The following is a 27,508-nucleotide window of genomic DNA, read 5'->3' on the forward strand; positions in this document are numbered from 1 at the left end:
GCAGCTGTGCATTGGGCTTCTTCAGCGAGTGTCCTGGTGTATCCCGTTATTTCCTATAGTAAATATCTAACACGAACACAGGTGTTCTGAGACACAGTCACAGTAAGAGTAACAGTCATAGTAATTGTAACACACACAATAAACAGTCGCAGTAACAGTGTGGACTGTCAGTCATAGTCACAGTAACAATTACAATAATAGTGATAGTAATTATAACAGTAACAGTATCAGTGTGGACTGTCAGTCACAGTGACTATCAGGACCAGATCATCTCAGATGGAGTCGAAACTGTACAACCTGAAGATGATATGTGGACCGAACACCTTCCTGGAAGCAGCAATTTGTTTATGTTGTTCACACTTCACCTGATGAACACCCACCCACCCACCCACACACACACACACACACACACACACACACACAATAAATCCACTGCAAAAATGTCTCTGTGTGCTGTGTACCCCCCTCATCCTCTCCTGCTCTGTGCACGATTTCAGCCGCTGTTCCAGTGCCGCCCTCCCTCGCTCTCAGCCACTTCACTGCATCATCCCTCCATTTGAAAACAACTGCAGCAGCAGAAAAAGGTGGTCATGTTGTTATGGAAACGCAGACTGTAACAAAGGTTTTCAAAAACTCATTTAACTGATCGATACAAAGGACGATGAGCACAGCCCTTCTGCCAATGCCTGGTTACTGAGGAATGCTGAGAGATGACAGGACGGAAATAATCATTTATAGGTTTGTGTCACTGTACGTATAAGAACGGGCTCCTGGGCAATGGGAGTGGTGTAAGCAGGAAGGCCATGAGTGTGCCGCCAAGGTGCAAATAAAGTATTTCACAGTAACGCACTCCAGCTGAAAGCCGTGCATCGACAAAGCGATGACCTCCTCTGCGAAGGCCGGTTACCTCCGCAGGCCCACTCCCTAATTCCTTCAGCAAAAGCAAATTCCATGGCACCGTTAGAGTTTAGGGGGGCTCAGTGGGCAGCGGGTTTGGCCAGGGCCTGCTCTCCGGTGGGTCTGGGGTTCGAGTCCCACTTGGGGTGCCTTGTGATGGACTGGCGTTCCACCCTGGGTGTATCCCTTCCCCCTCCAGCCTTGCGCCCTGTGTTGCCGTGACCCTTCTTGGGACGAGCGGTCTCAGACAATGTGTGTTAGAGTTCAGCCTTACATCATACAAGTTAGTCATATCAACCAGCGTTCACACGGAATCCTGAGTGACTATTTCTGGAAAAAATATTTACCCAAAGACGCACCTCGCCGGGCTTGCTTAAGGTATCCGTTGTGAGTCAGCGTGTAACTTCCGAAGCAACCAAGGCCAGCGGCTTTCCTGCCTCGGCCAGCTTGGTTCTGACATGAATAAATAGAGAAATGAATAAAGGAACAAATAAATAAATAAAGGAATAGGCATGCGGCGTCCGAGGGAGATGGATCAAGGGACGGGGGTGTGCATGAGGCTGGAGGGAACTGATGGAGAGCGAAAGGGTTTGGCCATTGATTCCCATGGAGAGCGGAGAGAGAGAGCACTCACAGAGCCTTGGGCAAGGTGACAAAAGAGGAGATATAGGGGTATACAGAGAGGCGCTGTAAACGAGAGGGTACGAGAGTACGTGGGAGGGAGGGACAGTCAAGGGAGAGGATAGGCATATCGAGATGGGGGGTGGGGGTGGGGTGGGGTGGGGTGGGGTGGAATTAAAGATTAAATGCCCCATGTTTATCCCGTGCTGCCTGTTAGTGAATGGGCAGGCAGACGGAGAGGGAAGCAGGGTGGGCCGTGGAATTACTGTGTTTTCGCTCTACAACAGGGTGCTGATACCGTCCTGCTCGGTCATTACGTGGGCTTGTGCACCGTTTAGAGGTGTTATTGCGCATCTCCGTGTTGAAAAGCCCGCATGTCCAAGTTTATAATAGAGGATCTCGGAGTCCACTCCACTCAGCAGAGCAAACAGCTGCTCATCCAGGAGGACTGACACACACACACACACACACACACACACACACACACACAGCAACTCATCATGTCATTTGTCTGCACACTGATGCGAACATGCAGGGCTGACACAAAGAGGGTCTTAGTTTATATACACATTTATATTCACACACACACACGCACACACACACTTTCAGTTTGCAATTATCCTCTCTCTGCCTGGAGTGTGTTGATGGCATAATTGTCCTGGACAGTGGAGAGAGGGAGAAGGAGAGGCGGCGGAGAGAGTACTGACACACGCTGCATGCTAATGCACTGACACCATCCACCTCGCCCGCGTTTTCCACATTTATGCTTTTTTTTCTTTTTGCCTCCCCCTCCCCTGTCACTGCACCTCACTGTTCGTGTCCTTTCACACTCTTTCCGCTGTACAAAAACAACAGCCCAGGGACAGAGAGCAGAGCGATGGTGGGGGGGGGGTGCCATGTTTCTGTAGCGAGAGCAAAGGGGATCATCCACAGTTATCCTTTAATCAGCCCAGCCTTTCCCCTCATCCGATTTGGTTATCTCCCCGTCCCTCGCACCCCATCTCCTGTGCAGGGAAGTGACTAGGTGTGTCAATATGTATTCCTAAGCGAGGGCCTCATTTCCACACATTTTTCCTTTGTTGTGCACGCGCTCTCCGATGCACTCGCTTGGCACGAGATCGGCCTTGTGTCTGCAGCGACACCCGGTAGCCGAACCGCGTCACTGCAACTGCAACCGCAACCCGGCGCGCTGTCGCTTCTTTATTAAAAGTCGGTTAGACATACAGTACAGTACAAACCTGATTTACAAGAAAACCATAGACAAACAAATCCTAATGCTCGAAATCAATAAAGATCAACCAAGATCAGTGGATCAGTGGCCTGATTAAGGCTTTTCAACATGTCTTTTTTATTGTAACTAAACAGGTTAAATATTTGTCACTATAACTTTCCTGTTATTGCGATGGAATTTATAATAGTGTTTTGTTATATTGTGCTCAAGGGTTGTTGGTATATGCGTGTGTCAGAGACTGTGTGTCCCAGTCCAAGGCAGAGGGAGTGGGAATGTGCACGAAGGTTGGAGTGTGTGCGCGCGAAGGGCCTGCTCCCGCCTACGTATCGTGCTCCCGAGTGGAAGTCTGCAGCGAGAGCAGCATTTCGGCGTGCTTCAAGTACTCCGCGGTCCTCCTCTTCACGGACTGCCTGCGCTGCAGGTCCGGGTCCACTGAGAGACAGAGGAAACGTGTCACATTTCCTCTTTCTCAGTTGAGCTGGTATGATCACAGGCAGAAACCTAACCGGAGCGCTGAGCTATTACGGATGAAATGCTGGTCTCGAAAACACAAGGACATACTTGTACTACGAAAGCATCCCTCTGAATCGTATTCTGACCGTTAGCGCTCAGCACAACTGGATCCCTTTCGCATGCCGCCGTGGACAAATGTAGCAGCCAAATATTAATGTGCCTCAATTCAGGTGCAGAGTTTACAGAGCAACAGCACAAGTTACTAAATGGTTACTAAATGAGTACTGTCCCTTCCTAACACGAACCACAGCATTCTTCTCTTACCCTGAGCTCCTTTGATCAGAATGTCCACAGCAGCTTTGTACCGGAGTATGGCGCCATTGTACTCCCCTTCCTTCTCCTTCTCCATGGCTGCATTCAGTTCGTCGGCTGCCTGGGTGAGGTATGCCCCCTCCGCACTTGATCCTAGAGCACTGTCTGGGCCGGCCAGCGGGAGCGACAGCAGCTCAGAGTGGTCATGTGATGCACTGGCTAGATCTACAGGGAGGAACAAAACAACAAATCCAAAAAAAAAAAACCCCACAAAAAACAAACAAAAATCAACACATTTATTGCATATCCATTTGTACTAACAGCTGAATCGATTAATAAAAGTCAAGTAAAGAAACTTCATAAGGGTATAATGGTTATGTGTACCATAGTATTATGCATTGTTATGTGATGGCCAATACATAACTAACCTTCTTTGGCACAAGGATCGAAGACGGCAAGATCAGTCTCTGAAAGAGATAGTGGGGCTTCATCCAGATGTCCTTCCCCCACAGAGTCAAACAGCAAGTCCAGCTCCTCCTGAGATTCTGACAGCTTCCTTCTGAAATTCGCGGAGGGGCTTCTTGCTTGAAGAAGAAGAAACAAACACAAAGTAGGTCAAAAATAAAATGAAAGAACATGAGCTATTTAAAATGCCTTAGAAAAACACAAAGTGGTGAAAAAATAAAAGAACACATGGTAGCTACCAAATACATGAGTGACATATACAGTTCTCTTAATCCTTGCTTACAGTACAATATAACAAAATACTGATATTTATACTTATTAATTTACCTGGTGCTTTTTTCCAAAGCAACTTAGTTATTTACTCATTTATACAGCTGGCTACTATTGTCGGAGGTGGGATTCGAACCTGCAGCCTTTGGATCCGAAGGCAGCAGCTCCAATCACTACACTACCAGATGCTCCCTTGTCAGCATTAGTACAGTATTACAAGCAAACATGGTGTCAAGGGCAGAATGTGTATGAATAGCACTTGTGAACACAGTTCAGGCCACCAGAGCTTGCTGGTGAGCTACTGTGTCTTAACCCCCTCCTGAGTGAATCACGACACCCTTAATTTTGTGTGTGTGAGCACCTCAGTGGAGAAAAAACAGGTCACCATATCACTATCACATACAGAACTCAATAGCCTATATAATGCTGAATCATTTTTTTCTTTTTGTCTCTTTTTTTGGTAATTACAATATACACACACACAATGTCTATAACCACTCGTCCCAAGCGGGGTCGTGCCAAGCCAGAGTCTAACCCTGCAACAAAGGGCGTAAGGCTGGAGGGGGAGGGGACACATCCAGGACAGGATGCCAGCCCGTCACGAAGCACCCCAAGAAGGACTCGAACCCCAGACCCACCAGAGAGCAGGACCCGGCTAAACCCACTGCGCCACCGCAGCCCCCAAATTATAATATATTTTACATTTATTTTATAAACATGTTTATAATTATAATTACTACAAAAATAATTAGTAAGTATAGTTTATAACATATGAACTATTACTGTTTTGTGTAATCACAAATTTATGGTCGCATATCTCACAAGGCTTAGGGGGCAGCGGGTAGTGTAATGGTTAGCGCTGTTGCCTTTGGCCACAAAGGCTGCAGGTTCAAATCTCATCTCCAGCTGTACTACCCTTGAGCAAGGTACTTACCCTAAATTGTCCAGTAAAATGACCTAACTGTATAAATGGGTAAAAAATTACAAGGTGCTTTGGAGAAAAGTGTCAGCTAAATGAAGAAACATAATGTGGAAGAATCCGTATAAGATTTCTGGGTAAATGTTCTTTCATACCTAATCCCTACACAAGATGGTACTAACACAGCTGGTCAGAATTGAAGGTACTTTACACAAAACTCTGGGCCCTTTTGCACATCTAACGCGAGTCTGTGTGTGTAACATCCTGCATTACCTCCGAGGGGCGAATGTGCGTCGCTCTCTGGGTTTGCTTCTGTCTCTGCATCGGTCATCTGTGCGGGACTGCTCTCCATGTCACTGCAGGCCTCCACCGCAGCCTCCGGCTCCTCCAGCTCGACCCCCAAGGCTGAGCACACCTCCTGTGGTAGGGCTGGTGCCTCAGTCCCCCTTTCTTCTTCTGTCCAGTCATTTGAAGACGCTTGAGGTAGCGGTATGAGAGGAGGAGGCAGGGATGTGGAAGAGGGGATAGCGGTAATGTCTAATGGCCTTCTCATCTCCCCACCCTGAAAGTAGAAGAGTGTGAAAGGTAGACAGAAAAGGGCTGGGGTTAGCCTTCTCCTTTCAGCTTTCGGAGCAGAATACCTCCACAGACACAGGAACACTGGATATCTTCTAAAATGAGGGACATGTCTTACAGCAGACAGAAGTTTCTCATTCAGCGCACACATGGCTCCACTCGGTGCTGGGCAGTGCAGCGGAATGTCATGCTATAGAGCAGCACTCTGCTTTAAAAGAGTAGGCCGTGTGATTCTGTAGTATCATGTGGGTGGAATGGTGGGTGGCATCATTTGCTCTTCAAATTAGATCAGTGATTACTGTGACACGAGTGCTTGAGTCTCTGCTGAAAACCGTGCTCTGGATTCGGCACGGAGGGGGCGTGAATGGAGGGTACGGGGTGGCTTATGACAGCTATGTGTGGCGTTTGTGCGGTGTGTGTGTGGCGTGTGCGCAGGCTGCGTCGCCTCACCCTGAAAAAGTCCTTGAGGTGTGGGCTGTTGTACAGAGCAGGAATGTTGGTGGTGAAGAGAAGCATGGCCTCTGCTGCCTTCCTCCTTTCCTCAATCACCGCCTCGTCAAACCGTCCTTGCAGCAAAAGAAGCAGGAGAATCAGGGGATGAGCCAGTATAAAACTATGCATCACGGCTGGTTTCTATGCAGCAATCAAAGTTTCTTCACATTTTTTCCCTGTTCTTTATATTTATTCATTTAGTCAACAACTTTAAGTAGAGGAACTCAGATTTGCACAAAGCATACTTGGGTTATGCAAACAAACAAGAAGAATGTACCAAGGGTCCTGGCTGGGCAGTACCCTGTTATACACTGCTTTGCCAACGGATTACTTCTAATTTCAGACCACGTCTTTTCAGAGAACACTTGAAATTTTTAAATAAATAAATAAAAAAAAATTTATATTTTCATACTTTTCTTCTGAAACTGTCTTTTATGATTACGAAAGGTGTTTTTTTTTTGTTAAGAAAACACCATACCAGTACATACCCTTTAAAGAACAGTACTGTGTGTTTTATACAGGAATGTCTCCTTGCACTACTGTGTTCATTCACTGTAATACTACAGTATTTGCACAGCATCCAAAAAAAAAATGATCTAAATACAGTAACTGTTACTTATTACGCAGTATAACAGTACAGACTGTGTTATCAAACACAGTAAATAATAGATAAAAATGCTAGGAAAAATGACATGTTGCTGATTGATTCTTAAGCCAGTGTCATCTTTTGTGCGTTTTCAGCGCCAACTGTGATTTATACAGTACGACCCAAGTTTTTACGTTTCCTCTATTTATACCTCTGTTCCACATTAGCAAAGTTGTCCATTCTTTCTTACAGAAAAAAAAAAAAGTTTTAAAATGTATGTTTTGCTATCACTTTGCAAAAGTTTGGGTACCTCTGGCCAAATTACATTTTCAGTTAATTTTGTAGGTGACAAGTAGTAAGCAACTGCTGCTTGAAGCAGTGTGTTAAAAAAACAATATATTTGCAAATGTTATTGCACAGTTACTTTTTATTTCATTAACTTTAAAACATAGGAACAAAGAAAATAGTAATTGTGGCATGTGGAAAAGTTTGGACACCATTCCACTTGTCCAGTGTTGATTTATTTGCAAGGTCCTTGATCCTAATAACCTCATTAGGCCTTAATAGCCATTAAGAGCTGTCTCCTCTTGATAATTGCAGAGCTTAATACACCGACTTCCAAACAACCAATGGCTCCTCTAAGCAACTGAGTGAGGATCTGAAAATGAAGCTAATTGATGCCTACAAAGCAGAGGAAAGCGATACAAAGATTGCAAAACACTTCCAGTTTGCAATTTCCACTGTCCATAATGTCATCAAGAAATGGCAGGTAGGTGGAAGTCAAGGCAAGATGTGGAAGACCAAGTAGACTTTCTGAGAGGACTGCTTGTATGCTGGTCAGAAAGGCAAAGGCAAACCCTCATATGACTGCAAAGGACCTGCAGGAAGGTTTGGCTGACACAGGACTGGTGGTGCACCATCCCATAAACATGATCTGCATGGAAGAGTCATCAGGATGAAGGCTTACTTGCGACCTCATCGCAAAAGTCAATATCTGAAGTATGCAAAACAACATACCTAGACAAGCCAGAGGCCTTTTGGAAACAAGTGCTGTGGACTGATGAAGTAAAAATGCAGCTATCTGGCCACAATCAATAAAGGTTTCTTTGGAGAAAAGGAACAGCATTTGATGAAGAAAAACACCTTGCCAACTGTTAAACATGGGGGGTTGATCCATTATGCTTCGGGATTGTGTGGCAGTCAGGGGCACAGGAAACATTGTACGACTAGAGGGAAGAACAGATTCTGCTAAATATCAGCAAATTCTGAACGCCAATGTTAAACAGTCAGCCAAGAAGTTGTAGAAGCTAAAAGGGGATGGGTTCTACAAGACAGTGATCCTAAACATACTTCAAAAACCACCATGAGCTACTTGGAGAAAAGCAAGCTGGAGGTTCTGGAACAGCCCTCACAGCGAGCGCCCTGACTCAAACATCATTAAAAATCTGCGGGTAGATCTTAAACATGCTCTGCATGCAAGACGGCCCAAGAATCTCTCAGAATTAGAAGTGATCTGCGAGGAAGAGTGGGCAAAAAATCCCTATAAGAAGAATTGAAAAACTCTTAGCTGGATACAAAAGGCATTTAGAAGCTGTGATATGTGCCAAAGGGGTTGTTACTAAATACTGATTAAGCAGGGTGTCCAAACTTTTTACACATGCCACAACTACTATTTTCCTTGATCCTATATTTTAAAGTTTGTGAAATAAAAGGTAACCGCGCATCAACAGTTGCAAATGTGTTTTTTATTTTTTTTAAATGCACTGTTTCCAGTAGACCGGGGGTGCGGTGGCGCAGTGGGTTGGACCGGGTCCTACTCTCCAGTGGGTCTGGGGTTCGAGTCCCGCTTGGGGTGCCTTGCGATGGACTGGCGTCCCGTCCTGGGTGTGTCCCCTCCCCCTCCGGCCTTACGCCGTGTTGCCGGGTAGGCTCCGGTTCTCCGCGACTCCGTATGGGACAAGCGGTTCAGACAATGTGTGTGTGTTTCCAGTAGCAGTTGTTTACTACTTTTCACTTAAATTAACTACATGTGTAATTTGGGAAGGGGGTGTCCAAAATCTGCAGAAAACTGAATGAGTCCAGAGCAAAACCTTATTTCAGGGACCATCTGCAAACAAAAGGCATAAGGTACAAGTCAGGAGTGGTGGAGGGACTTTTCAGGCATCTAGAGAACCTCACCGAAGACCTGGGCACGAGGGAAGGGGGGAAAGTCCTCCTGGCGTCGGAAAAGGTTGCGGTGAGTATAGGACAGCTCTCCGTGCAGCTTCTTCAGCTCCGTGTACCTCCTCCACACCACCACCTGCACAACCACACAGCAGCAGTAGTGTGACGCGAGCACCGCTTCAGCTGCGCGTTGGAACGCGAGCGGGGAAGGAATTTCAACACAACGGTTGCGATCGGAATGCTTCCGTTTCTCTCTCTCTCACTGCGGGAACACCGAATCCAGCGCCCCCTTAGCAGGCAGTTTCAGTTCTTAATCTCGAGAAGACACTTCGCATAAAGCAGCCTGTGCCGTTCAATTCCGGTGCATGATCTTCGGTGTGAATTTGACTTCGGGCAGCTTTTGTTGGGTTGGAACAGAAGAGCAAGCAGACTTTCAATGAGGAAAAACAGAAGACGAGGAGCATCCGGCTCCCGCCGATGAACAATACTGACCTCTTTGACATCCTCCGGCTTCTTCTTTGAGACAAACTGCGAATACGAGGTGAGACCTGGCGATTAGTTCTCCACACTCCGAAAACAAAAGGCATTTAAAGACACATCAGGAAGTGAACACACACTGAGAGGCACTAAACAGCCTTACTGCTGTTGGCGGGGGGCGATGGGAATGGGTTTGGGGTGCGACAGCAGCGGGAGAGCGGCTTGTCCCGGGATCAAGATTTATTCCCGCCATAAATAATAATCCAGTGTTTTCACTGGTACAGGACAGCAGCACGAGCTACTGAGCACGTGACAACAAAGTTAACGCTCACAACACACACAACTACCCAACATTCCCCACAAGACGCGACTCCCACGGACCCGAGCTGTGACTTTATACTCCGTGTATCCCTTCTCGTGCGTGCGTGGGTCTCTCACGGAGAAGAACCGATGATACTCTTCCTTCGCTTTCCGAGACATCCGTGCTTCATCGACGGGTCTCGGCGGGCTGCGCTCCGTCCGCACGGCTCTCCTCGCCCCCGATGTTTGGGTTCCTTCGCGAACACTTCCGGATTGGCGTCACGCATGCGCATGTTCCGACTGCGCCCCGGCCCTGTGCGTATGGAAGTAGGAAATGACGTCATAAGCGGCGTGCGTGCACAACGGTAGTAGCACGAGCTTTTTACGTTACCGTGCCTTTTGTCAACCAGATCTTACAGAAATAAGAGAACGATTAGGGCCTTGTTACAGTGTCAAATGTGGTCCCGTCCTGAAATAAATTTATCGATAATATCCCGTCGAAAAAGATGTGGACGTTACCCGATATAAATAGAAAAAATACGAGAAAGAAGGGCGCAAACGAAGTGGAGGGCACTGCATTCTGGCTCAAGTGTTGCGATGGTGATAGTCCACTGAAGGTCTTGTAGGCCGTAACCAGTCTCGAACCCGATGCAGGCTGCTGGGGGAGACACGCGGGAACACTTTGGCAGCTGAAACACAACTTGTGCCAGAGTGCAGTGTAACATCTGGAGAGGCTTGATGGCAGAAGCTGGTATTGCTATAACTCGCACCACGAGCTGGGTAGAGTGTATTGGCTGAAAGGTGAAAGACCACAGTCCAGGCTTTGGACTAGCAGTGAGGATGGTATGGCATGAGGTTCTCTGTTCCAGTGAACAACACCAAACGGCAAGATGGACCGGCAGGGACATAGAGGAGAGTTGAGGGATGTGCGTGAAGAACTTCTTAGTGAAGATAGCTGCAGGCATGTGTTATGTTTTCAAGGGTGATATATGTTCCAGTAGAGGCCGGGGGCTCCGGTGAGAGATAGGAGTCATCGATCGGCCACAATGAGATCTGCTTTCTTTATAGCAGACATGACAATTTTATTGACCAGTAGTAAAAGTGGAACCGCTTGGATGTGGTGAAAGAGAGGAATAAACTAAATTCTCTATGCAGTGGGTGTGTTTCATTCTTGGTTGGGTTGTTGTTGCCCGTAGCGGTTGGTACAAATAACTTTAACGTCACACCAAGTTAGTAGACTGAAAAAGCAATGATATTTGCATAGAGAACGTGGCCTCCTTCAGTGTGCTCTGCAGGTAGACTCCCTTGTTTTGCTTTCCTTCTTTGCCTAATTTCAAATGACATGCTTTTTCTAGGTATAAGAGAGATGAATACTCCTCTTTGTCTCCTTGTGCACCTCTGTGACACTGGTGTGTTGCTGGCCTGTGCCTCTGGGCCTGATCTTCATGCTACTTCATGGTAACATTTCACAGTCATGAGTTAGGACTTGCTTATGACAAGAATTTATGGTATCACACTTAACCTGTGTTGCATTTTAAGAAGGATGAGTTCTTATAAATAATTAATTGAGCACCAGGGTACTTATCAAGGCTTGTCACTTGAACAGCTTTGGTGTTTGCAGTCTACCTGTGTGGTGTTTGCATGTTCTCTGCGTATTCACATAAGTTTCCTCCAACAGTCGAAAGACATGTTCCAGGTGAATTGGCAATTCCTTTAGCATTTGAGTGTATGACATTGCTATCATTGCTTTGTAGTGTGGATGGGTAGGTACTTGTAATATGCTCACTGTAGTGCCTCTAGCATTCTAAGATTCCTTGTAAAAAGACACCAGGTACTTTATTATTATTATTAACCTTGTGATGGACTGGTGTCCCATCCAGCATATACCCTCTCTGCCTTGGACCCTGTGATTCTGTGACCAGGATAAGCAGTTCACAAAAGTGAGTGATTTTTATTATTTTTATCCAAATTAAACTGTCATATTCACTGAGCAGCAGAGAGGCAATGGACCCAATTGCAGGTGCACAGGTTTTATTCAAGGGACAGGCTGTCATGCCTGCCGGTCCATCAGCTCCACTTGCGACTCGTCAAAGGATCACAGGATAAAAGGGTGCCCCCAAAGCCTCGCAATGCGGAACCTCTTCTCAGAGCAACCACCAGCCTCTGTGATACTTTGTGCTCTGTGCCTCCCGTGTTTTGTCTTACCAGTTTCCTGATCTCTTGCCTGGCTTCCCCGACTATGATTCTGACTACTCCGTTTGATAACGTTCGTCCCTTGCTTGACGCTTGCCTGTCCACTGACTACTCTCTTGTCCTTTCCCTGAGAGCACTGCACTTGAGTCCATCGCTCTTTCCCGTCCGATGGCATGACACAGGCGAAAACTCGTGGTTGATAAACAGGCAATAGGTCAGCGAGGAGCAAACGTCATTTTGAGAGAATCCACAGGGCGTCATCAGGAAGCAAGCTGTGGGTCGGAGAAACCAGGGAGACAAAGGCAAACAGGCATGGGAACAGGGGCACAGAGGAACTCGAGAGGAGCGCTAGGATGCTGTGGGTGAGGTAGGCTGAACTGAGGTTCCACAAGCTGCTGTGTTCGGTGCCGCCCTTTATATCCCTGCTCTTTGATCAGCCAGTGGTGTCTTGGAGTTATGCGAGGCATCGGCCGCTCCATGATGTCTAGGAGGACGCCCCCGGGGCCTGGGCACTGGCCGATCCGGATGGTCCCTGTGGAAAGAAGAAACAAGAATGGGGTCAAAGACATCCCACATGGGCACCCAACATTATTCCTCTGGACCATAACCCTCTCAGTCCACCAAATTCTGGAGCTCTTGGGAGTCCAGCAGTTCTCGGACAGCATAGGCGGGCATTCCCCGACCTGTATAGGCGGTGGCGGCGCAGTGTCTAGTGCCGGTTGGTGCCCAGAGGTGGCACAGGGCTTAAGGAGGGATACATGAAACGTTGGATTTACCCGTAGTTGTGGGGGACACGGCGGAGGACCTTGAATGGACCGATGTATCTGGGACTGAGTTTCTTCATAGGGAGTCTCAACTGGAGATCTTCGGTGGACAGCCAGACCCTCTGTCCTGGCATGAATAAGAGCGGACGCCAATTGCAATCCTCCAGTCGCTTGGTTCTCTCGTTGCTCTTCAGCAGGTGTTCTTGAACGGCCTGCCAAGTCTCTGCGCTCTCCTTGTACCAGGCATCTACTGCGGGCATGTCACTTGAACTGGGGTGCCAGGGGAACAAAGGCGGTTGATAACCCAACACGCATTGGAAGGGGAGAGACCTGTAGATGTATGAGTAAGCAAGTTGTGGGTGTATTCTGCCCAAGGTAAGTACCGTACCCACTGATGTTGTCTACTGGCACAATAACTGCTTAGGAAGCAACTAATGTCTTGTTGTAGCCTCTCGACTTGCCCATTTGCCTGAGGATGATAGCCTCCCCAACACCCCCAACTTTCGTCAAATGGTCTTTCACACCCGGGAGGTGAACTGAGGCTCTCGGTCAGATTCTATGTTTTCTGGAAAGCCCGAGAGATGAAAAACGTGGTGGACAAGTAGTTCCACGGTCTCGAGGGCTGTGTGGACTTTGGGGAGAGGGACAGGTCGACATGCTTTGGAGAACCGGTCAATGATTGTGAGCACCGTAGTCGTACCTTCCAAGGCCGGGAGATCTACAAGGAAGTCAAGAGCTATGTGGGACCATGGACAGGTTGGCACAGGCAACGGCTCAAGGAATCCTGCTGGCTTCTGGGTCATGGCTTGTGCACATGTCACACAGGCCATGACGCAGTTCCAGACATCTTCTCGGAGGGAAGGCCACCAGAACTGTTTCTGGAGGAGGGACTGGGTCTTACTGAAGCCCGGATGCCTGGTTGCTGGAGTGTCATGGGCCCACAGCAGGAGAGTTGGTCTCATATGCGTGTCGGGAAGTAAAGTTTACCGGCCAGCTTCTCAGGGGGGCTGGGCTCTGCTTTTTGGGCTTCCTGGAGGGATTGCTATTGCACAGGGACAACCACACAATGCTTGGGCAATATGAATTCAGGGGCATCTGACAGTGAAGCTCCTGCATACACTCGAGACAGGGCATCAGCCTTGGTGTTCTTACTGCCTGGTCAGTAAGTCACAGTGAAGTGAAACTTTGTGAAAAAGAGAGCCTGCCTGGCTTGTCGAGGGTTTAAGTGTCAGGCTGTCTGGAGGTGTTCCAGATTCTTATGGTCCGTCAACCCGACGAATGGGTGTACAGCGACTTCTAGCCAATGCCACCATTCTTTGAGCGCCACCTTGACAGCCAACAGTTCCCAGTTGCCGATGTCATAGTTTTGTTCAGTCTGAGACAATTTCCATTAGAAAAAAGCACAAGGATATAACTTCGCCAGGTTACCTTGTCATTGGGAAAGGACCGCGCCTACCCTAATCACTGATGCGTCCACCTCCACCACGAACAGCAACATCAGGTCAGGGTGTTTGTGGATGGGTGCGGAAGTGAACCGCTTCTTCAGAGCCTCAAAGGCATTTCAGTGTTGTGTGAGGGTGGGGGTGTGAGATAAACTGCAATTTGTCTGTAACTAATTATAATAACTGCACATATTGGTGTTGTACTCTATAGAAAAAGACCCTTAAAATTAATTTTGTTTGCGATGTTTCTGTGATTAGTGATTTTTTTCTTCCTGTGGAGTGCGTCTGAGTCAAAGTATAGAAGATACACGTGATATTAAATATGATTCTGTTTAAAACTTTGTTCTCTACAGTGTGTTTATTAATATAGGCATGTTATACAGAGGTACAGTGACTGTTAAGAACATCACACAATAGGGGGCACTGTGCATCCTTGTCTCTCTTCTGCTCCTTAATGTAGCCGCTAACTAGGAGAGTTTTCCCTCACCTTCTCAGGGTAATGTATTACTAAAAAAATCCTCGAAAGGTCAGTTCTCTTAACTTAAAGACATATCTACCATTAGTTTCAATGATAGATTTTGTATGCATTCCTGAGGTTAAAAACTGAAACCCATTTTTGCTAAAAAAAAAAAAAAAAACACCAAATGACATTACAATTACCACAGCAGTTAACATCATTTATCATAATGCACCATTGCAAGGCAGTGTCCGTTAATGAGTTTCTCTGTGATGCCGTCTTTCTGTCTGGGGGGGGAGGCGTGTATACGGATGACTTCTCGCAATATGTGTGGACACTTTGTTCTTCAAATGCAATAAAAATGTGGCTGTCGAAAGAAAGGGTGAGGCCCTCAACCAAGGAGCAGATAACGAAGAAATGTGGTGCTAATGTACCTACTAGGAGTCAGCTGAGAGGAGTCGGCAGCTTTTAAGTTGCTGGTTAAGTGAAATAATATTGTATAAAGCAGGAAAAGCCCATTCCAGGACTCAGAGCCTGCTGGTCTTCACTCAGCCTCATCATACAGTTGTCTGCAAAGAAATGCCTCTTATTTCATGAGAAAATGTGTGGAACATTAAAATAGAGTGCTGTAAATCTTGTAGGGAGTTAAGCACCCTGATGAAAGGAAACATGGATGGGACAGAAAAATGGAATCATCCATCTATTTTCAGAAACTATATCCCTGCACAAGGTTGAAGTGATCCCTGGAAACATGGTAGAAGATGGGGCCAAATTCAAATCTACAGTTTTTGAGGTATGAAGCACTAATGCTACACTGTACACCACTGCACCACCTTTAAACCAGCAAACCGACATTTACATTTATTCATTTAGCAGATGCACATCTCTGCAACAAGTACAATGAGGGTATTGAATCAACAAGAGAGACTTGGAAATAACAGTAACATCATAATATATCGAAATACACCATATATGTGTACTCTGCTGTAGCATAGCTGGGCAAAAAGAGGAAATATTAACTGTATAGTGCAGTCCTTTGTTTCATTTTAACTGAAACGATAATTCTCATTTATCGAGCTGTTCAGCACCTTATTTTAGCAAACCTGAGTCCGGAAGATGCAAAGAAGGTGGAGAAACAAATCAGTGCCATAAAGTTGCATAAATATATCCTAACAATTAAGATTTTAATGCAGGCAAGCAATGCTGTACACTAAAGGAATGCTAAGGGCGCTCTTGTATCGCTTTGTTCCTAGCAGCGTTTGAAATTCTCTGCACGAAAGCACAGGGCCAGCATTCCTAAATTCTGTCACGGGGCAGAACAGTGCCATTGTTCCCTAGCGAGACAGCTTGGCGGAGGGAGAGATAAAGAACAAAGCCCACATCAGACAGGCTGCTCTTTGTCCACTCGCTGCTGCCCTGGGGGACACAGAGTGGGAGATGCTGTCGTGTGAGAGAGAGGTGCTGGGGGGGAGAGAGACACTGAGACGCTCACATGGAGGTAATACGGTAACGTCTCTGGAAGGGTTAAACTCTGGACAGGGAGACGGAGAACCTTATGCATAACAGAGCGGGACGGTTCAGAGACACAGCTCATATCCCTCTGGCTCAGACACTCCACTCTAAAACAATAAAAGGGGATTAAATTAAAGTCAGCCCGTTGAAAAAAAGAAAATTTGTTTGAGCAAAGGGAGAGCTGGAGAGAGGGATATGATACAAGGCTCAAACCTTAACTCCGACAGGTCCTCGAAGGAGCAGCTCGGGGCTCCTTTGCCTGTTTTGACCACGCCGGTTCTTGTTCTCCCCCTTTGCCACCTTCATCGAGCGCATCGCTGCAACAGCATGCTGCTCTGGGAAAAGAGGTAGATGGAGAACAAACTGCCCTCCAAACTCAAGGATCACATACTATATTACACATAGCGTACGGCACAAGAATATCGATTAGTGAAACACTAAGATGAAAACAGGCCTATTCAGTGTCCCGCTTCATATAATCACTGAGACAACGTATCTAGATCCCACTATTTGTACCTTATTTGTACAAATCATACTTATACTTTTTTAACTTTATTTTACCTTAAGTATTTTTTTAAATTAGTCATAATTTTGTGGTAAATACAGGAGTTGCACTTGTCCAGTAAAAGTAAAGATAGGTAAATGGAAAACAGTATTTAAACAGTATGCTGCCCAGCCCTTAAAACCTGAATTGGCCCAACAAAAGTGTCCATTAAATTTTAACAGTTAACACTGGATGCTGATTTGGATAAAAGGTTCAGCTATGCAAAAAAAAAAAAAAACACAATCGTTATTATAGTTCTCATTTATTATAAATTGATCTAATGTGTAACCAAGGTTCATTACTGAATCTATGACTAGAAGTGGAGGGGGTGCGGTGGCGCAGTGGGTTGGACCACAGTCCTGCTCTCCAGTGGGTCTGGGGTTTGAGTCCCGCTTGGGGTGCCTTGCGGCGGACTGGCGTCCCGTCCTGGGTGTGTCCCCTCCCCCTCCAGCCTTGCGCCCTGAGTTGCCGGGTTAGGCTCCGGTTCCCCGTGACCCCGTATGGGACAAGCGGTTCTGAAAATGTGTGTGTGTGTGTGACTAGAAGTGGGGCAATTTTCTGCAGCTTAATGAAATTTACTGAACTTGTAACTGATTTCTGACAGATATGACGACCTTTGTGGTTTCAGTGCCATCAGGGCACCATGCAGTTGCAGAAAGGGTGATAAGCGTGTTGAATTTGCCCCAAATTACAGGGAAGAAAGATTTTTTCCTGCAGAGTGACTGTTGCAGGACTGTGCCATTGGGCTTCATCTGTTCATGTTGGTCCTACAGAGGCATGCAGAAGAAGCGCTGACCTTTCCCACCTCTTCCACGATCTATCCATTCAGATAGCGGAAAGTCACAGTGCTGCCGTGGCCTTGAACACCCCAGGGAAGAAAAAACAGTCAGCAATTAGATCAATAAACACAGAGATACAGAATACGAGTTAGACGTATTCAGCCACCAAACAGGAGGATCCTCAAAACAAAGACTCCATTTGCACTAACAGCACCACCGAATGTAAAAACAAGCAGGATTTCAAACTAGTTCAGTCCAGTTCTGTCTTGTTGATCTTGATGTCTTTGGAATGAGTTCAGAGGGCAAGTTCAAAGAATCATAGAGTCCTCTGCAACCCTGGCTGTACTCGCCATAACCCGGTACCCCCTGCTGGGCTCTACAGCAAATAAGCAACGCTCTGCACATTTTTCCTTTTGCCTCCAGCTGTTATTGTTCACTTTTGGAGGGGCGGGAGCACGCTGTGGCTTTACTTCCTGGAATAGAAGTGCTGGGATCTTTGGGGAAGGGAGGCAGGGAGGCAGGGAGGTGGGGGTTCAGAGCACAGTACACGGGATATCAAAGCGCGATCATCGCACGTCTAGTCAACGCAGTCTCTGTAAGGGAAAGCCGAATCAGACAAGCTGATTGCTTCAATTCCACCATTTCTGCAGTAGGAAATGCGGTGGTGTGCGTCCTGCTTTCCATCAGGAAGCCAGCAGGGATTTCATTTCAAGACAAACAGCTCTAGAAATTACCACCATTTTTTCTTTTTTTTTTAAATTGAGAGAACATGGGTTTAGCTATCAATAAACCCTTCGGGACTCTGAGATGTGTCCCCTCTGTTGTTTTCCACAATTTGATTCTGGAATAACTGGAAAACCGTTTACATGGGGTGTTGTGTAATTATCCCCTTATTCAATTTGTTTCGCTTCATATATGGAATCGTATTTTATTTCCAGCCTCTGCTCCAGTAAGGTCTCCTTCTCTCGGGAACCAAGTTGCATGTTACAAAACAACGTGAGGGTCTTCTCATTATTTATTTGCAGCAGCTACCGGAACAAGAGTTGGCCCAGTTTTACAGCCCAGTTCAAAAGTGCTTCAGAAAAGGGAAGTTTACATGTGTATTTGGGACTGAAGCAAAGGGAATAATGGTTTCAGTCCTAAACAGAGGCAATTAGTTGTTCATTTGTGGCTTTTGGGTCATTTTCTCCAACACAGTACACACACACACAGACCTGATGCCCAGCTTTCAACAAAGGATGCAAGAGACAAATGCAAAAAATAAGTGTAGAGGAATGATTTCACACTGGGATATTTCGAGTCGCGTTATACTAAAATACACACTAAATTCTGCACATACTACATAGCCTAGGTCAGAATATCAAATAATACATATTTACATAGACCGCCACAATGCCCCGGCGGACAAGTGGTTTAATGATAATAGATGGATGTTTAAATGTGGCGTCTATTTTGATTTATATAATTTATAAATCACGTTTTTAGGTCGAAAGTCATTCAGCAGCACTTCTGTTCCCAAAAGCAGATTAACGGGAGTCTCGTGCTCCCGCTTTCGCCTCACGCTGACAACCCGTGTTGTACTTTCTACCCTTGACCGCGTGAATAAGTGACTTTCACTAAAACTTTAGCACCAAAAGACTCGTGACCCACACGTAACCCCTGCTCTCGACTCGATGTTGTTTTTCTCACTTCGCTTTGAGAACTTCGACAGTTTAAGCCTTTTCGCTTGTTTGTGACATTCCTGCTTATCCGTGTGAACGGAGGACGGAAAGTACAGTGGCGGACCGAGCTGCATTTAAGGTGGAACACTTCCCATTCGTCAATTTGGTGCGGTGTCATCGAGAACATGGCGTGAACGTTAAGCGTGGCCACCTTAAGCGAAGACTCCGGTCGAAGGCTACGAGATAAACTAGCGTTATAAGCCGAGTGGAACGCGCGCTAGTTTACTGACACTTCGAGAAACCTGCACACTGACGGCTTTCCGTTAAGACTGACTGACTCGTGATAACTTCGCCGGTAATGTTCATCTTATTTATGTTTTAAAGAACAAAATATGATTTTGGAAAAAGGTAACAAAATAGGTACCTCTGGACCAGAGTCTGGTTTGTCTAGTATACGAGTCGAGAGTTAGTTTTTGCAGTAACTAATTAACCTACACGTATTTATTATGGTAGGTTACTTCTCTTCTCTGACAGAGACTCTGTTACTGTACGCGGCGTACGTGTACTTATTAATCACGGAACTGTACTAATACGAATGATGTTGTAACTAATTAAATTCAGGAAATACTGTCATGTTCTAGCTTAGTAATAAAACGCTTATTTCTGCGAACTGTTAGTGACATGATCATGTTGTATCACTTCGTAGGTAATCTTAGTTAGTATATAACGTCCTAGCCTAGGCTATAACTCAAAAACATTCACACACACAACAATTTTTAATTTTTAATTTCGGAGACCCGCTCGATTTCCTCACGCGCTGCCTCACACTGCCTAGCCTAGCCTAGTGTAGTGCTCAGATGGACATAAGACAAACTTTAGTACTTAGGTGGATAAATTAAATACCGTCGAAGTAATTATTAGACATTTAGTTTAATTTGCCGCTTTGTATTTTAGTTTACGACTTTTATTTCCATTATTTTGCTAGGCGACACCGGTTGCGAGAACTGGTATCAACCGGTATTGTGTTCCCGTCTCGAGATCCCGCGCCGGCACGTAATAGTCGCGTGGCCCGCGACTCGAGCCTTTAATTCTGTCAGCAGGTTAATATGTCCAGTCAGCTATTTTATTTGTTCTCATAACGTGTCATTCGACCCTAACTGTGTGGTAATGAACACATTTTAGGGAACAAAGTAAACTTTTAGGAAGCGGGAGCATTCGACAGCTGATGCAATATTACACGCGCTTTGCCGCTTGCGCGAGAGCGTTGGCGTGTCGCGTCGCGCGAAAGTGGCGCGAGAGGGGTGGCGCCTGGAGCCACGTTGCGATCCTTTTCCTTGTTTTAGTCTGTCATTCATTTACTTACAATTGTGCGAATAACGTACATAATTAGAAAGTAGTACAAGTGTAATGTAAAATTAGACGTCCATCCATCCATTTTCAATAACAGGCTTATCCTGGTCAGGATCGCGGTGGTCCGGAGCCTATCCCGAAAGCATTGGGCGCAAGGCCATGGGGTACACCTTACAGGATGTAAAATGAAGGAATCATGTAAAATACAATTAGAAACTTTTAAAAAGACATTTGAAGCACATAAACTTGTATAATTTTATTATTATTGGTGTTCTCCAAAAAAAAGCTATATTTAAAATAATTATATGTCTTTATTTGAATGCCAGTAGTGTTGCATTTGCTGTTCTGTTCACCCTTTTTTACCCTGGGCAGTACTAATGTGTTAATTATTCTCTGTAGGTGATTAAAATAGCTCAACACAAAATGAATAAGGACACAGAAGTGGACATGAAGGAAGTAGAACTTAATGAGCTGGACCTGGAGAAGCAGCCGATGACTGGCGGAGAGCCAGGAAATTCACCCCTTGGCACGGAGAAGAATGGCTGTGTCAAGGTGAAGGTGCCAGAGGAGTCTGATTTCAAGTTCACCGGCCTCTCGAAGGAGGAACTGATGAAGGTTGCTGGGACACCAGGGTACGGAGTCCACTTTTACCCCTTATCTTCTTCTGATTGTCAAAGTCTAGTTGTTCTTGCCAGTTTATGTACTTGGTTGCAGTTCTGATGTGTGCGCATTTTGACCTGTCTATTATTTTTCATGCCTTCTGTCTGTTCTCTCCAGATGGGTCAGAATACGCTGGGTCTTGCTGGTTCTCTTCTGGCTTGGCTGGGTTGGAATGCTGGCTGGGGCCATTGTCATCATTGTCCAAGCCCCCCGGTGCAAGCCCCTCCCTGAGATGAACTGGTGGAACAGTGGGCCTCTGTACCAGATACAGGATGTAGATGCATTCGTGGAAAACGACGGCCTGAAAGGTGAGGAGCAATGTTAGATGCTGAAGGACACAGGTGACGATTGTGCGGTGGCTGCTGGACCGTGACGAGACCACAGCCAGAGCTACGTTTGAATTATGCTGTGCAGTGTTGCCAAGGGCAGTATCTTGTGCTTGTCTTGTGATTGTTTTTATAGGGTCAGCAGCCTGTTGAGCCCGAACTGTGCACTTCTTTGAAACTGGGTTTTGTAACTGTATCAATTCAGAGCCTTAATTTAGACATTCTTAACCTTTTCCAAGCCACGGGCCCCTTTACAGATCTGAGGAAACATAAGGATCCCATCCAAGGAAAAAGCCATAAATAAATTCAGGGATTTAACTCTCTTTGTTTCACTGGAAATTGCTTACCTTCATGTCGAATTGTGTTATAGATAGCAATGGCATAGCAGTACTTCTGTTTTAACTTATATTTTGCTAGTGTTATTTTCAAAGCCACCCTGCAAAATATGGACCCCTGATTAAGAACTGCGGCTTTTAAGTTAATAGGAATACAAGTGCGTTATCGTACTGCATGCATGTGAGGGTTCAAATACTATATATATCTTAGTCCATATGTGTGATTAGTAGTTAGCTCAATTTGTCTGAGGAGCATCACATGTTTATAAAGAATTATTTGACTATCCCACCCCAGGACTAGTGGAGAAAATTGAGAGTCTGAACCAGCTGAAGGTGAAAGGCTTGGTCGTGGGACCCCTCCACACAGTCCAGAAGGATGTGCCTACCATGTTAGACTTTACCAAATTCAACCCAGATGTGGGGACCAAGGAGGACTTTGAGAACCTGCTAGACAAGGCTCACAAGAAAGGTTAGAATTCAAAGTTTTTGTCTTTCACTGATACCCCTGGAAAGTAACTTTAGAAGCTGGAAAAAGTTCTCCATCCTGTTTAATCTTGACATGTGCCTTTGAGCATGTCAGCAGTGAATGAAGTGGTTTGCTCTGTCTGTCCATCCCAGGCCTTTCAGTGGTCGTGGACATGACCCCTAACTTCAATGGACAGAATCTCTGGTTTGGGAACGCCGAAGTGATCAGCACTATGGAAAAACTCAAGGTAAGACTGAACAGAACCATGTCCTCCAACCTGGAATTGCTCTTCTGAGAAGAACAACAGTTATGCTTCTTGGCCTGGTCAGTGGGAGGAAGGCTGAATTTTCAACTTGCGTTAAGTAACCTCTTGTTGTCCCCTCCCCTATTCTCCATAGCGTGCCCTGCCTCTCTGGATTGATATCGGAGTGGATGGGTTTCAGTTGGCTGGCATTGATGAAGTGCTTGAGACTGCTCCAGGTGAATGGTCCAGCCTGAGAGAGATGATTCAGGCAAACAGAACTGAAGGCACAAAGAAAAGGTAAGAACTCCTCGTCATTTGTTCACTGGGCAAGTATCTAAATCTCCGGGAGGAGTTGGTCATCAGCTTCAAAGCTCACTCTAGTGGTATGTAGGGTTGTTTTATTGGATCTGCCTAAAGGCTGGCAATGAGCTGTCCTAAGATCAGCTGATCATATAATATAAATACGTATAAAGAGGTCAGGTTGGGAAGCCACCCACAGTGCCAGGAACCTCAGGTGACATAATCCTGTTCTGCAAGCAGACCCTTAGAAAGTTGTTTGGTGAAAAGGCCTCAAAGTATCAAGAAAAATGTAATGAAGTCTTTATATTTTTTCTCTGAGATGTAAGTCACTTTGGAGAAAAGTGTCTGCTAAATGAATAAACGTTAATTTAGGAATGAGGGGCACCACTTTAATGAAGATGGTGCTTGAGGACAAGTTGTGTCCCCCTCGAAGTAGGCTGCGAAGGCTTTGGAGGAAAGTTGCCGTACAAGGCTTACAGCATGTTAGGTTTTGTAAGTAGTCGGGGGAGCCTCTCAGAACTATTACTGAGGTCCCTGTTACCATTTTAGTGAGCTCAGGAGGGGTGGGCAGCCAGTAGTTCTTGAACCCTCCCCAAATGCTTCTTTTTCTCCCTTTGTTTCTTGTTGGGAAGTTTTTGCTTTTCTCTTCTCAGCCACCAGCTGGCTTCCACTGTAGTTACCTCTAAGTGTTGCTTATCATACCCTATAACACTGGATCATTCCTAGTAACTTCTGTGCTCTGTGTTCAGCTCTCTGTGTCACTCTGGTGAGATAAGGAGCAGTGAACTATGGGTTCAGATTAACACTATCTAGACAAAGGCTGGTCAGGTCAGATGTGCGAAGGTATCTCGTGCGGAAAAAAGACCTCAGGGTACATCACTGATGTGACCTGGTGTGTCACAAGGTGTGGGTAATAAACTATAATAGTAATGGGTTTGACAGTTGAGGTTAATATCAGTGGAAATGTTATTAAGCTGACATGGTTATAAGTAAGTTTAAGACAATTTAACAAAGCTATTGGAATGTAGAGTAGAGCACTATAATTGCAGTATGCCGTGACTCTCACTTCGAACCTTTTTCTTTGTGCTACTTCAGAGCCCTAATCGGTGTAACTGAGAAGACGTCCGCCACAGAAGTGTCCACGCTCCTTAACACCTCCGGAGTGGATCTGCTGCTTTCCGGGGTCCTGGAGCCAAATGCCACTGGCACCGAGAGAGCCAAGGCCATTCAGTACCTCTACTCATCCCAGAACCAGACCAGCCTGGCCTGGAGTGTGGGTGACAGCACCAAGAAGCACCTGGCCACCCTCGTTGGCTCAAAGCTAGTGAAACTCTACCAGTTGCTTGTGTTCTCTCTGCCAGGCACACCTGTGTTCAGCTACGGGGATGAGATTTGTCTGGAGCAGCAGGTGAGCTGCTCCCTGGTGAAGAGTTGAGAAATTTGCCTTTTAGACCTGACCCCTGGCCAGTGTTGGACACATGATAGATATTGTTGATATGGCCATTTCTGGTCCGTGTGCAATAAGAAACTTGGGCCTGTATAAAATTAGACTCTGTAAATGAGTTTGCTGTATATCTGCCAAGCCTTAGTAGTAAAATACAGCTCTCCTTGTAGTAAATCTGTTCTAACAACTTACTTGTGTGTGTGTGTGTGTGTGTGTGTGTGTGTGTGTGTGTGTGTGTGTGTGTGTGTGTGTATGTCTTGTCTGTCTATTTCTCAACAGAATGGCACAACATTCCCCAAGATGGTTTGGGACTTAGAAAAAGGTGCAGATGAGAAGGATGAGACTTTGAAGGTGAGGGGTGTGTGTGTGTGTGTGTGTGTGTGTGTGTGTGTGTGTGTGTGTATGTATGTTTGTATATGATTGTGTGTGTTTCTCTCTGTGCATTTACTTCCGTGTGCAAACAGTGTTTTCAATCACTTCCTCTCTATTGCAGATGGTGGGTGAGCAACAGCGGTCCTGTCGCTCCTTCTTTAAGACCCTCAGTGACTGGCGAGGAAAGGAGCGCTCCCTACAGCACGGTGACTTCCTGCTGCTCCACAACAGCACTTCCTCACTGGCCTTCTTGCGGGAGTGGGACCAGAGCGAACGCTACCTTGCCGTACTCAACTGGGGGTCCAGTCCTGTCAAGTTTCAGCTGAACCATGAAAGCCTTCCAGAACAGGTCACTGTGCTGCTGAGCACTGACCCTGCCAAGCATGCTCCAGAGGGTGCTGTGGATCTGAAGAAGCTGGAGCTCGAGTCGGGGCAGGCTGTGTTACTGCGCTTCCCGTACAGCGCATAGAGGCTCTGCCACCTGCTCGTCCGCTACCTAACAGTAGAAGTTCACAGCACTCATCAGTAGATACTTTTCTGTATTTAGTTGTTGATTAAACCTGGAGTAATCTGGGTTGGTGGATTTACAGTAAAAAAAAGAATTTATAACACTTACCGTCTAGACATACACTGACCTTTACTTAGGCCAAAAGCAATTTACAGATTTACTGTCCCTCCACATTATCAGTCACTATCTGATTCCAGACATTTCAGAAGAGAAGAAACGAATACCTTGTGGGAACAGAATATCCCAAATTTGTCCTATTTAAGTATGTTTCTGAGCAAGATGCAAAATGTTTGTCAATCATCTTTTGGTCATTGACAGTAGAAAAAGGAAAGAAAATAAAACTGAAATATTGAAAGTGATTATTTTTGTGATGTGTCTTATGTGTGAGGTCCTTTTTTAAATAATAATAATTAAAACCAGTATTTTCTAAAGTGGAGTTGTGACTAATCAGTGGGGGAAAAAACTAATAATTATAAAACAACCTCATCTTTTAAGATTTTAATCAAATTGAGTTCCACTTAAATTTATAGAGCACTTTTCTCAGGAGTAACACAGATCACCGAACAAAGTGTTGTAAATGATACACAGTTATTACATACAGTTAACTATAAAGTAATTCAGCTGGCAGGTGAGGCGAGGAAAACAATTTGGCTGTCCTGTGGCTCGCCATCGCTCTTGGCCATTCTAATGTGGTGACGGGGGACCCATGTGAATATGTCTAAAACAAGAAAAGACCTGTACAACTGTCAAGGGTGTATTATAGTCAATGGAACCTAAACCGGTTGTCCAGACCCAAAGGGACTGAACCCATCAGTCATGGAATGTGGTTGTCGGCTCCTGGCAACAAATTACATTCAGCATTCTGTGCTGGCAGTGGCTCCAGAAACAGAAATAAAACAAGGAGGTAGCTATTACCAACATGATATCAGATACCAGGGTATTATGCTAGGAACTAACAAGCAAAAGCACAGATCTCTAATGACTCTACTGGAGGTACACAAAGGAGACAAGTCTTAAGCCTGGATTTAAAGGCTGAGACTGAAAGGGCAGTCCTAATACTACCTGGCACAGTATTCCGCAGTTTAGGTGCTCTGTGAATTTTTTAATTTCCCTGCAGGGATTAATACAGTATAATTCTGTACTATAGCTGAAGCCCCCCCGAAAGCTTATTATTACAGTACATGAGTAGGTAGGTGTTCTGTAGGTCTTTCTCGGCAAAACACTTCTGATTTCTCTAAGTTGTGCATTGCTTTGGGGAAACCTGCGAAATGAATAAACATAAACAGCTGAATTTAATAGATTCATAGTTACATTGTAAACATCAGCGCTACAGATAATGGTAAGGTTGAGCGTGTGATTGTGTATTGGACCGTTCACAGTTTGGGTGAATCGTACAGAATTTAGGAAAGACATCAAATGCTGACAGAGAGTTTTGACTCAGAACTTTTCTCACCACTTCTTGTGTTTCTTTCACACATTTCTCAGTGAATTTTTAAAAGTTGAAAATGAAAGAGCAGGGTCGGCGAGCACAGGCCGTACAGGGGACACTGCACACCTTCCTCTGTCCTTTTCTCCCTTTGCACTTCGCAGTTTCCACGTGTCAACACAAGGGGGCGCTATGAGCAAATTTAGCACTTGTGCAATTTCCTCATGTGAACACTAGGAGGCGCCATGAGTAAAGATTTTTTTTTTTTTTTTTTTTTCCTTTTTTTTCACGTTAGGTCTCTGACGTGCTTTTTTTTGGAATGCAGTGCAATACTGTCTGGTGCCTCACTAAATTATTGATGTTTTTCTGGAATTAACTTGGACACTGATTGAAACAGAACGCCGCTTCTGTAAATGAAAAAAAACAAGCTACACCCAGAATGTCAGACTCAATACTCATCTAACCATGTCTGCCAGTTTTATACCAATTTGTATTAGATTAGATTAGATTAACTTGTAAAACATAATACATTTCACCAATAAAAAGGCCATATTACAATATTTCATAAATATACTACAAAATAAAATTATGCAATAAAAACTGAAAAACCTGTTTATGCAAATTTATAACACCGGGAACATCTGTGGCCTATATTACGGATAATTGGGCACCAGAAACCATGTTTCGTGGTGCTCTGTACCGTATGAGAGGAGTTTGCCAATCGCCCAAATTAACCAGTCATTTTTCTAATATTTATCACGCCCAGGTTTAACCATTACATGACAATAAAAATCTGGACCACAATACCACAGTCACAATCTCTCACACGTTTCAAAACTAAGTGAAAACAGGGTAAAAATGCGTAATGAATAACTGTAAAATACAGATAGGTTACATGAGAAAAATATTGAGACGTTAAAGAAATTCGTCACATTTTATTAGTTGTGTGTTAAACACTTCCAG

The 27,508-nt window shown here is 45.3% G+C and overlaps 2 protein-coding genes across 2 annotated transcripts; one reads left to right on the forward strand and one right to left on the reverse strand.

Annotated features, from left to right (window-relative positions):
• Window positions 1-2,526: 2,526 nt before the first annotated feature.
• snx15 (sorting nexin 15) lies at window positions 2,527-10,325 on the reverse strand. Its single transcript, XM_018737056.1, has 8 exons — window positions 9,844-10,325; window positions 9,478-9,513; window positions 9,001-9,121; window positions 6,195-6,310; window positions 5,442-5,730; window positions 3,943-4,098; window positions 3,527-3,739; window positions 2,527-3,181 (listed from the first exon to the last, which is right to left on the reverse strand). Exons 1-8 carry the CDS (start codon window positions 9,940-9,942, stop codon window positions 3,069-3,071), a joined length of 1,143 nt encoding a protein of 380 aa, XP_018592572.1. The 5' UTR covers window positions 9,943-10,325; the 3' UTR covers window positions 2,527-3,068.
• An 8,951-nt stretch (window positions 10,326-19,276) lies between these two features.
• Window positions 19,277-25,478, forward strand: LOC108925498 (4F2 cell-surface antigen heavy chain-like). The gene is made up of 9 exons (XM_018737486.2): window positions 19,277-19,469; window positions 20,864-21,096; window positions 21,242-21,432; window positions 22,081-22,254; window positions 22,404-22,498; window positions 22,650-22,792; window positions 23,891-24,203; window positions 24,519-24,590; window positions 24,733-25,478. The coding sequence occupies exons 2-9, from the start codon at window positions 20,888-20,890 to the stop codon at window positions 25,078-25,080; spliced, it is 1,545 nt and encodes a 514-aa protein (XP_018593002.1). The 5' UTR covers window positions 19,277-19,469; window positions 20,864-20,887; the 3' UTR covers window positions 25,081-25,478.
• The last annotated feature ends 2,030 nt before the right edge of the window (window positions 25,479-27,508 follow it).

The sequence above is a fragment of the Scleropages formosus genome, chromosome 13 (assembly GCF_900964775.1).
Source record: "Scleropages formosus chromosome 13, fSclFor1.1, whole genome shotgun sequence".
NCBI lineage: Eukaryota > Metazoa > Chordata > Actinopteri > Osteoglossiformes > Osteoglossidae > Scleropages > Scleropages formosus.